Here is a 12,130-nt window from a genome sequence, read left to right on the forward strand (position 1 = left end):
GTTATATTTGGCGTAGTATCCTTGCTAGTCTCTCACTGTTGAAATCGCAAATTCGTATTCTTATCGGCTCAGGGGAGGAGGTGAATGTATGACTAATCCCTGGTTACCTGATGAAGTTAACCCTTATGTTGATAGTATTACGCCACCTGGTGATGAATCGATTACAGTGGCTATGTTATGATCTGATAGGAATGGCGAGTGGGATCAATCGATTTTGCAGAGTTTATTTTCGGTAAGGGATAGATTACTCATTTCTAAGATCACTCTTAGTCAGAGAGACACGGGACCTACTCGGTTAAAAGTGGCTATAGCTTCCTGCAAAATAATATTGTTAGTAATCAAGTGGTTGGGTTAGGTGGGGTTCTGAACATCATTTGGAGGATTAAAGTCCCTCCTAAATTTCGACATCTGATGTGGAGAGCAAACACTATGTGTCTGCCAACAAGATCCGAACTAGTAAAGAAACGAATCAATACCCCAACACTTTGTCCATGATGCAATATCCATGAAAAAACTATCCTACATGCGCTTGTCACTTGTCTGGAAGCAAGACAGGTTTGGATGTTGTCAAAGGTAGGAGATCTGAGCTCTCGGGTTAGCAGTTTCTGTGATTTCTGGGCTTTTATTATAAACAACCATGATAATGTATCTGTTGAGATTGCTGCTATGCTATCCTGAGCAATTTGGAATGATAGAAATAGACTGGTGTGGGAAGAGAATCGACAGCCTCATGCTATTTCTTATAACAATGCAACGGTGTTCCTGAACAATTGGCAGCAGACCCAGATGGTGCCTGGTGGAGAAGCAGTCAGTTCGAAGTGGTTGTGCCTGGCATAAGATAGCTTGAAGCTCAATGTTGACGACGCTGCACTATTCCAGGATACAGGTAATGCTGGTTTTGGTTTTGTGTTAAGGAATCATGAGGGGTGTTTCATAGCTGCTGGAAATGGTGTGATTAATAACTGTCAGGACCCGCTATTGGCAGAAGGAATGAGTTGTCGTGAAGCCCTTAGTTGGTTGAAGACGGAAGGTGTTCCGAATGTTCATCTGGAAATGGATTCTCAACTCTTAGTTCTTGCAATTTCTGGAACTACAGAACTAGTTTCCCCTTTTGGCATTATTATTGATGACTGTAAAGCTTTGATTACCGAGTTAAGCATTTTATCTGTTTCTTTCATTAGGAGGTCAGCGAATAAGGTTGCTCATATGCTTGCAAGAGCGTCTAATTCTGTGACTGATCATGGGTTATGGAAACATAATCCCCCAGTTCATTTATAGTGACTTAAGTGCTGATGTTAAATAATAAAGTTTCTTTTGATTTTAAGAAAAAAAAGTAGAAAAAGTTTTAGATCGGATTTAGATTCTCATAAGTTGTATTTAATATACTCAATCATTAATTACAATATCAAAATTTTAATTTTTCACTTTGTTTAGCAGAATCCTAAGCGATCCAATTTGTTCAAAGTGCTGTGGCTTTTCATCATAAAACGACGTCGGAAATCTTGAGTTGGTTTGATCTGGGCCCAGATGATGGCTACTTGGGCCTCAAAAGATTATAAACGAGGCTTTATTTCCTATATGGGGCCATAATCCCTTTAGCTTCTTCGTACCCAACATGGCCCAAAGTTGCTACTTTTCTTTTTGTGTAATTATTATATAGGCCCTGTTTGGTAAAGAGCGTTTTGGGATAAAAAGAGCGGTTTTGACCAACTTTAAAGGTTTGACCACTGAAACCGCTAATTGGAGTGTTTGGTGGAGAGAGGTTTCGAAGAGAGTTTTGGGATGAAAACGCTAATTTAGAAAAAGCTCTTAAAATGAGCTTTTTCAATTAGCGTTTTGCAATATTAAAATTAATGGACTTCTTTGACCCTAATAGATAAACTCCCTCTTCTCCTGCGCCAAAATTAATGCCCTTATTCTTCTTTTTGCACAAACCGCTATTATCAATCAGCTAATTTTTACCAAACAGGTCTACACAAATAGCTAATCAAATCAGCTAGTCAAATCAGCTAATAGAATCAGCTAACGGCTAATGTAATCAGCTAACAGCTAATTCCCAAACATGGTCTCTTTTTCATGGATTAATGCATAAGCATTTTTAATTTAACTCGAGCTTTCATATTCAAGACAAAATTATAATAACACGAGAAAAAGAAGTTTAAGACAGATTAAAAAATAAAAAAAATAAAAATAACCTCCTTAGAACCTATACACTATTTCATGCCATGATTTAACTTACATGTTATATTTTGAAAAATGCTATGTAAGATCCTCGAATTCACCCAGTGTTTGTTTTTTTGGGGTTAAGCGAGTCATTACTACCGAAAAAGGATCAAAGGAGGACGTGATTCGATATCCTCACTCAAATGTTTATGTTACCAGAGAGGTTATGAAGAAAAAGATAATGAAGTTACAAGATTGCGAGAATGAGATATCTTAGCTACACAATTTTATCCTTTATTTATAATGCTCCATAGGAATTTTTAGAACATATCGATTTTTGTGTCTCGTTGATGTTCGAGGCACGTGTAGGGATAAAGTTAGAAGTGTACCACCTAACAGGACTACACAAATTTAGCGTGTGCTAACTCTAAGCCATATAAATAGGGATGATTGCTTTTAGAGTTACTGTGTCTATCCAATTGGTCCATATATCTGGGACGGTAACCTTTTATCATTGCTTTTCATTAGAACATATCATTAGCACACACATTGTATCGAATTATTTCCCTATTATAAATATCTGAAATGGTTGAGATTATAATTAGACATATCCACGGGCTCGCATACTCACACGGTCTGTCGAGGCCCGTATCCCTTGGGCCGGGTTCAGACAATATAAATTAAGTTTAGGTCCAGACCCGCTAGAGCCCGTCTATTTTTTGGACGAGCTTGTGATTGATTAAAATAGCACGGACCAGCCCAGCTCGTCCCGTCTATTAATATTAACTAATAAATTATACATTTATATATTAAATATTTACTTTTAAATATAAATTTTATTTTTTATAATTAAAACTTATATATATACCAATCGTTGGTTGGTGCAGTGGTAGCATGGGGCTGCCCTTGGTAGGGAGGTCTCAGGATCGATCCCCCACAACAGCGATTGGGAGGGGTTTAAATACCGTAATCCTTGGACCAGCCCCGAATCCGGATTAGTCGGCCCAATGTGGTTCGGAGTACCGGATGGTTTAACAAAAAAAAAACTTATATATATATATATATAGGTGAGTTATAGACTGCGTTTAAAATTTGATTTTTAAACTCGAATTCAACCAACCCAACCCAACCCGGCCATAACCAGATCTAATTATAATATGACATCTAAGTCAAAATCAATTTGAGAGGATTCTATCAACCCAAGTTTCTTTTGGAATTACTACATGACTCATCCAATTGAGATTCACTACCACACTTTTGGATTATTAGACGGTCCCTGACTACGAAGGATAGGGATTGGGAGACTTGGTTTGTCCATATCTAACGAGAGAGTAATAGAACTATTGACTGAACGACAAGTTTTGCAGGAATTTATTTATAGGTTATCATGAGTGTGATATGATCATAATGACATACCGTACATTCTTCTTGAAGATTAAAAAGACTTAATGCTTGGTAGAATTGTTTCTGTTTAATCTCTTTTCTTTTGGTTTTTTTCTTTTTCTTGTTTTGCTTTGTGATGCTTCTCTTAATACCAAAAAAAGTTTAATTTGTGAATTTATTAAAAAAAAATGTTTTCCTTATTTTCTCTATAAAAATAAACGATGTCGTTTTGGATAATAAATCATGAAAACCGAACAGAATCCTAAGTGACCCGCTTTGTTCAAAATGCTGTGGCCTTTCTTCACCAAACGACGTCATCGATCTTGTGTTGATTTGATCTGGGCCCAGACGATGTTTACATGGGCCTCAAAAGATTAATACGGCCCAAAGTTTCTTAGTACCCAACATGGCCCAAAGTTGCTACTTCCTTTTATTTTATTTACTTTTGTAATTATTATATTTATTTCTTAGATTTTATAATAATTGAAAATTCATAATCATTTTGAATTTAACTTGAGTCTTGAGATTCAAAACAAAAAAATTGCAATAATAGAATAGTAGGAGAAAAAGAACTTTAAGATTGAGATTAAAAGAAAAGAAAACACAAACTTTATGATTAATATGGATATTAGCAACCCAACCATGAAAGAAAAAGGGCTTTAGTCAATTAGCATATGCTATGAAAAATGCATAGTTATGTCAAATTTTATTCCGAATTTTATTAAGTAAGTTATCAATAACTAATTATTTTGAAGAAATTTAATTCTAATTTGATACTTTTCGCTTTTTTATATTCCTAAAAGGATCATTTTGGACCTATTTGATCTTAAACTAAACATCAAAACCACAACCCTAAACATCTCAAATTAATGGTTCAAAATAGGATCTGAAAACCCCAAACCTTAGTTCACATTTTTTATTATTCCTAACTAGACGTTTTTTTTAAGGCTTAATACATATCCAGCCTCCTAAAGTTGTCCGTTTTATTCATTTAACCCCCTCAACTCAAGGGACATCCTTTTAACCCCTTTAACTTACCAAAAACACTACTATTGACCATCATAATCCTACGTGGCATTCACTTGGTCAATGATTGAGCTTCACGGATTGAAGGAGCGTGAAAGCCCTGAATTAATCAATTTCAACAGTAAAAAACAAAAGAAAACCCATATTTAATACTCAATTAATCAAAAAATCCGTAAACTCCATTCTCTTCTTCCTCGACTCTTCTTTTCCTCTGAATTCCATTCTTCAGCAGCTCTTCTTCGCGTGAAAGCAGTTCTTCTCATTTCACTTCAGCAGCTCTTCTTCACATCGCGTTCTGTAATCGAAATCGAGTTTCACGGATTTTCATCTTCGTCTTCAGCGTTTCTTTTCTTCTTCACAGATTCCATTTTTCTGGGTTTTTTTTGTGTGTTCTGTAATCGAAATCAAGTTCGATTTTCATCCGGTCAGCTGTTATTGAAAGCGAAATCTGTTCATTCGGTCATTGGGCTTAGTGAAATCAAAATCTTCTTTTCTTATGGAAATCGAAATCTGTTAAAATCTGTTAAGATCTTTGGAAAGGTAAAAACAAAAACTAAAAATAAAATTGAGATATAAAAATGAGAAGAAGTGAAGGAGAAGAGAAATTAAACCTGGAATTTGTGATTGAATCATTAGGAAACAGAAGTTCTTTGAATTCCTGGAAAATGAAAGCATAACACAAAGAGAAAGAGAAGAAAGGAGAAGGTAAGGGAGAGAAGAGGGTTCTTTTGTCTTTTCACTATAATTATTAGAGGGTATTTTAGACTTTTTCTTTACACTGCTGACATGTCAAAATTTGTTGCCACGTGTCGAGCGCGTGTTGTATACGAAAATGAGTGCAGCTCAACATTTGAAAAAAGGGGGCCAATAGTAGTGTTTTTGGTAAGTTAAGGGGGTTAAAAGGATGTCCCTTGAGTTGAGGGGGTTAAATGAATAAAATGGACAACTTTAGGGGGTTGGATATGCATTAAGCCTTTTTTTAAATGTTTTTTGGGTATCAATTGAATTTGAATCTCTCAAAGTGAGATTGTTATTATATTTTCAACCGTTAATTAGGTCAAGAAGTAAAATTAATGGTTGAAACCTGTTAATTAGGTCAAAAGAAAAAAAAACAACTCATAAAAAATTACGTTAGAAGGACATATAAATCACTAAATCATATTTTTAAGACCCTAGACGACAAAATTAGGTAAAAAGAGGGTGGGACCACATCAAAGCTCTGAGTTTTGATCGTTAGCCCGTTTACAATGAAAATAGGGTCCCAAGACCCCAAAACTCTAACCCTAATTTGATACATTTCGTTTTTTTTATATTCCTAAAAGGGTCATTTGGGACCTATTTGATCTCAAATTAAATATTCAAAACCCTAACCTTAAACATCTCAAATTAATGGTTCAAAATAGGGTCTGAAAACCCCAAGCCTTAATTCATTTTTTTTAGGTTTAATATCTTCCCAGTCCCCTCAAGTCGTCCCAATACTGCAAGTGACCTCCCGAACTTAGAGTTGTGACAACTAACCCCATCAACTTGCTTATTTGGAACAAATAACCGTTCAAATTGTTCAATAGGAACAAATAACTCCTCAAGTTGCTTATTTAGAATAAATAACTCCTCAACCCAAAAAACATTCAACATAATATTATATCAAAAATAAAAGATTTCAAAGTATCGGTAGCTATATCTAACTAATCTGCAGATATATTAACTAAAGGGCAAAAAAAACTCTCAAAATATATATTTAAGGGGTTATTTGTTTCAAATAAACAAGTTAGGGGGTTAATTGTTAGAAGTCTAAATTTGGGGGGATCAGTTGCAGTATAGGGACAACTTGAAGAGGCTGGAAAGATATTAAACCTTTTTTTTTATTATTCCTAGTCGGACGTCTTTTTTTTTTTTAAAAATTATCAGTATCAATTGAATTTGGATCTTCTAAAAGTGAGATTATTATTACATTGCAACCATTAATTAGGTGAACTAAAATTAATGGTTGAAATCTGATTCCCTTCTAGGTAACCATAAAAGCCACTCATTGATTCTTTCCATAATAGTATCAGACCACCCTCTTGATCCACACAGTCCACTATAAAAATGTTGTGGGAGCCAAGAATTTTACAAACTTTACAAACTTTTTCTGAAAAAAGTTGATCAATGGCTTGTGGACTTTGAGCAAGTCTAGTAGAACATCTAACTGTTCATGAATTGCACAGTTCACAATAATTTAAGCGGCAGAAATTTGACTCGAACTATGAAAAGAGATTTAGAAAAGAGAGTAATTGACATTAACGAAAAGAGAAAGTTAAGATTTAGAAATTTACTTCTTAATGGAGAAGACAAAGAACACTCCATATAAAGAGACGTTTAATTTATTATTTAAGCATTTCATTCCAAAATTCTTGAAGTCGCTGCGAAATTAATAATAGATTAGTAACTTTATAAAATTTTATTTCAACTCTAATAAATGTAAGATCAAAACTAATAGAAATCGTTATTAATTACAATTCTATAAAAATTAGTGCATTTTAGTTATAATATTCATCTTTAAAAAGAAAGACCAATAAAAAATCATCGTATTTTTTTTCATTGAAATTTGATAATAATTTAATCTATTCCAGAGTAGAAGAATTAAAACAATGATTTACTTTCCTATTTAGCCATTTTGATTAATTTTATTTCTTTCTAATTTTTTTAACTAATTATAATTATGATTATAGATATATATATTAGGGTTAATTACAACTAACTACTTTCTGGGTAGAACGATTTTTAGACTGATACATGTGGTATTTTTTTTTCAAACACAATTTTATGGGTAAAATTTTACATTTGCATTCACTTTATTAGAATTTGATCAATAACGACCTCAAAATGAAAATTTTCAAGAGTTAAATTATATTTCAAACAACTTTAACTTTTTAGATTTGATAATTTAGGTAATGATATAATGTTCATAAGTTTTAATTATAATGATATTTTAATTATAATTTTCATAAGTTTTTTATGAGAGAGAAAATATAACAGAACTCAGGAGAGAATCTCCACCACATGATTCCATCAAAAGTAAAAAGACTAGTGTGTCTGCCGCCCGATTTTCTTCTCTATAAATATGGAATACAATTATCTCCATTACCAAACATGCTAACCTAAACATGCTAACCAAGTCCGATGTAGCAACCAAGGGACCTTAGAGGAACGCATTAACCACATACGTTGAATCAGATTCAATCTATAATTTTGTCCAACTCTTTTCCCAATCCAAATCGACCGTATACCGTGAATATTATATCTTTTAATTCAACAATGTGAGCAGAAGTAGGAGAGATAGAAAATGCAAAAACCACAAGCAAAGCCCCGAGACATTCTAAAAAGTGAGCTTGTTACATTTCAACCATGAATTAAGTCAAAAACTAAAATTAATGGTTGAAATTTATTAATTAGGTCAAAAAAATGAATAATAATCCATAAGAAAAAACGTACTAAATCGTATTTTCGAGGTCCTAAACGACCGAATTTGGCCGAATTTGGCCAAAAGAGAGTGGGGGCACACATCAAAGCTGTGGGTTTTGAACATTAGCCTGTTTCTAATTGAAAGAGTCCCAAAAACCTAAAAATCTGAAACCGTGACATTTTTTTGATCTCAAATTACAAATTCAAGTGCTCAATCAAATTTCATTTTGGATTAAATTGATCCTATTATATATCTAAGGGATCAATAAAGAATAAATTGACCAGGGCCCAAATATATACAAAAATTAGTTTTTTTTTGTGTGTTTTTTTTTTTTGCATTATTAAGTGAATTTGGGTGCTCTAAAAGTGAGTTTATTACAGTTCAACCATGAATTAGGTCAAAACCCTAAAATTAATAGTTGAATAAGAAAAAACGTTAAAAGGGTGTTTTCGGGGCCCTACACGACCGAATTCGTCCAAAAGAGGGTGGAGCCACTTTAACCAAATTCAAGCGCCCAATAAATCAGTTTAAGCAAATTCATAGGGCTAAACAAACATTCTAGGCATAACACCCATTTTGGCCTCTAAACTAAAAGTTCAAAGTTAATTAGAACCCTAAACTACTAAAATCAGCAATTGAGTCCCTAAACTAGTCGAAAATCATCAATTCAACCCAAACCAACAGTGAACTTCTCGTTGCCAATACAAGATATTAGAATTGGTAAGAGATTTGCTATTTGCGACAGAATCTACATACCAAAAATCTTCAATCTATTAACTTAGCACCTACTTATGTAATGGAATGATGCAATCATACTGACCTTTTCACAGCAGCATTCAAATCAAATCAGGTTCTTCTTTATAATTGAATGTTTCATTAAATCTAAATTTGTTTTCAACAAATCTACCTGAACATAAATTAAAAGAAATTGAGATTCATTAAGAAGGATCAACATGACACTTCCAATCCAACAACATAGCAGCCATCAATTTAGCAAATTGGCCAACAAGTTGACCAACTGCACCTGATTAAGCATAACAACAACAACAACAAAGCCTTAGTCCCGAAATGATTCGGAGACCTGATTAAGCATAGTTTGAGCAAATTTAGCAAATTGGCCGACAAGTTGACCAACTGCACCTGATTAAGCATAGTTTGAGCAGTAAGAAATTAATAGATTGAAGATTAAGCATAGTTTGAGTAGTAAAAAGTTAATAGATCGAAGATTTTTGTAAGCAGATTTCGTCGCAAATAACAAAGCTTCTATCAAATCTAATATATTGTATTGCCAAAGAAAAGTTTACATTTAATTTGGATTGAATTGCTGATTTTTACTTAGTTTAGGGACTTTGCTGATCTTTGTAGTTTAGGGTTCTAATTTAATTTGGACTTGTAAAAGTTGATATTCCAAAATGGATGTTATGCCAACATTCTATAAGTACAATCAGTTTTTTGGATCACGTTTAGAAGGCCCTTGATATTTTTCTTATGCGGTTACGGACTAAATTACAGAATGTTGCATGATATGGATGAACAATTGGAAAGGAAATAAACAATTGGAACTCATAAATCTTATTCTGCATTGGAAGGAAATAAAGAATTGCAATGAAAATTCAACCAAAAATGAGGTTTAAAAACATTCTAGTAAGTAACCATACCATACCATGTCTATCTATCAATATAAAGATGTTAAAACATTAATATGCATAAAGGGCGGCCCGGTGCACTACACGTCCCCACCTCTCAGTCACACGACAACAACATTTACCGTTGCGCCAAGGCTCGCCCTCAAAACATTAATATGCATACTTTAATTTAAAAAAAAAAAAAAGATATTCTCCTACAAAATATATATAAAATCTGGAATCTGAAGTTAATATTCAGTCCACAACCTTAAGTATGTCTGATAAATAGATCAAAAAGTGGGGCAAAGGAGGGCATACCAGGAAAGAGGGGCTGAAATCCAAGTAGAACTCCAGTTGGTCTGTATTGCTGGATAAGATATATTCCCTGAACCCAATCTATAACAACCCCACTCTTCTATCTTTGAACCCTTCACTCGTTTATCAGTATGCGCTGTAAAATCACTCCACTCATGTCGCCCGTGAAGACAAATGTATTCGTTAGTGAAAAATATGCAATTCCCCATCTCAACTGATCCCATTTCTTTTGCAGAAGCAGACCTTGAGCACTTGTGACCTACAAACAATACCCTATCACCCAAATCATCCACACTAATCCATGCCAATTTGCACAAATCCAGCCTATATACCTTAAATTTATAAGTTGTGAAACTATTCTCCGCATATACATCTTCCACTCCATTGAAAAGCCGAGCAATAAATAATACCTCTCCACAAGACTCCACCAAGTAACTGATCCAATAACCCCCGCTTAATGAACCATCATCAGGCTTCCCAAGTTGGTAATGTTTGCTTCTCGTATCAGCAGCAGTACCATCCCTCCTAAGTGCACATAATGCAGACTTCACTTCAATCTGTCGTATATTACAACACCGACCCTCCAAAATGTAGAAATATCCGTTACAAAACACACCCTCGTCGATCCACGCATAAGCCCTCCTCCTTTCATATTGACACCAATCTTTGCATCCTTGAGTCCAAAAGGCAAGATCCGTTCCCATGCTGCCTATGAGCATATAGACAGTGGAGGGGTCATAAGGGGATCCTGAAGCCACCAATTGAGAGTAGAAGAATCTTCTAATAGTATTAGGTAAAGTAACCTCATTTCCTAAAAATGGGTTCAAGAGAGAGATTTGATGCTTCTTATTCCCAGTATTTGATGGCGTAACCATGACTAACCAATGCTCAAAGGATCCCCATATATATCTACCGCAAGAGTTGGGCATTTCCAAATAAATAACTTTTCTTTCTAATATGCTGAAGCAAGTTCTTATCTTGGTATGATTTTCTCCGGACATCACCAGCCATGGTAATGCAGATGAAGGTCGTTTGTTAGAGAATAGTTCCGCCGCAGCACATCTAAAAGACACACAAACATTGCTGAAAGACACAGAATCACTTAAACTCAGCCTCTCTACAATCTTCATAAGGAGAACATCAGGAAGTCCAGTCCAATCCACTTCATTTTCGTTACCATCAAAACTCTTAAGCCGCTTCTCCCTAAGCTTGATGCACATGTCCATCGCTGCTCTGTTATTTTACTTCAGAATCTGTTCAATCACATGAAGAACAGTATGAAAATGACAGTTGCTAGCAAATAAAACAAGAGATTCTGAAACCATTCGGGTTCAGCATATAAATTTACAAATCACACTATTAATATCAAAACAGAGGATTAAAATTTGAAGCTGAAGCTTGCCTATCAGAGGTAGTAAAATAACATAGTAGATCAATGGTCAAGGATCCACAAGAACAAAACTTGTCAAAATGCATAAGGAAGGTTGCAGCAATTTCGATACGAATGAAATTAACTAATTTGTGAATTTAAAAATTCCAATTCAATTAATTTTCGACACAACCAATTCAAAAATTCCCAATTTGCGAAAACCCTAATCCATTTATTGTAATGAAATTAACTAACCTCTCGACTAAGAATGAAGTATCAATAATGAGAATGGAAAAGAAGATCAGAGAAGGAAGAGGAGGATGCTCACCGAGGAGTCGCCGCCGCCGTTCGAAAAGCTTCCGCCATCAGCTGCCGTTAACCACCATTGAAGCAACCGCCATCCATTGAAGAAATCACCGCGTCGGAAGGAAGAAAATGTCAGAGTCGGTTGAAGTCGGTTGAAGTATAGGTTACTGCCGGTGTCCGAGCAAGGGGCTGCCGATCTCTAGGTTTTGGGTTTTGAGGAAGTTCTAGAAAGATAAAGCAAAAAGGTAGAAGAAGAGAAAGAGAATATCTGGCTTATTAAGTTAGGGTAAATTACAACCAGTGGCCACTGAACTTTACCCATTTAACAATATAGCCACTAAACTTCAATTATTAACAGTATGGTCACTGAACTTTACACGTGTTAACACCTTTGGCCACTCAACGCCTCAAAACGATGTTGACGGCCTAAAATTAAAAAATTCAAAGCGTTAATAATATTCTAAGGAACTTTAATTCTTGAAAATTTTTGTTTTGAGG

At 34.6% G+C, this 12,130-nt stretch overlaps 1 protein-coding gene across 1 annotated transcript; it reads right to left on the minus strand.

The window, feature by feature from the left end:
- Positions 1 to 9,656: 9,656 nt before the first annotated feature.
- LOC136220193 (F-box protein At2g17036-like) lies at positions 9,657 to 11,871 on the minus strand. The gene is made up of 2 exons (XM_066007957.1): positions 11,655 to 11,871; positions 9,657 to 11,210 (listed from the first exon to the last, which is right to left on the minus strand). Exon 2 carries the CDS (start codon positions 11,181 to 11,183, stop codon positions 9,933 to 9,935), a length of 1,251 nt encoding a protein of 416 aa, XP_065864029.1. The 5' UTR covers positions 11,184 to 11,210; positions 11,655 to 11,871; the 3' UTR covers positions 9,657 to 9,932.
- Between the last annotated feature and the right edge of the window lie 259 nt (positions 11,872 to 12,130).

This window comes from Euphorbia lathyris, chromosome 2, assembly GCF_963576675.1.
Source record: "Euphorbia lathyris chromosome 2, ddEupLath1.1, whole genome shotgun sequence".
Classification (NCBI taxonomy): Eukaryota; Viridiplantae; Streptophyta; class Magnoliopsida; order Malpighiales; family Euphorbiaceae; genus Euphorbia; species Euphorbia lathyris.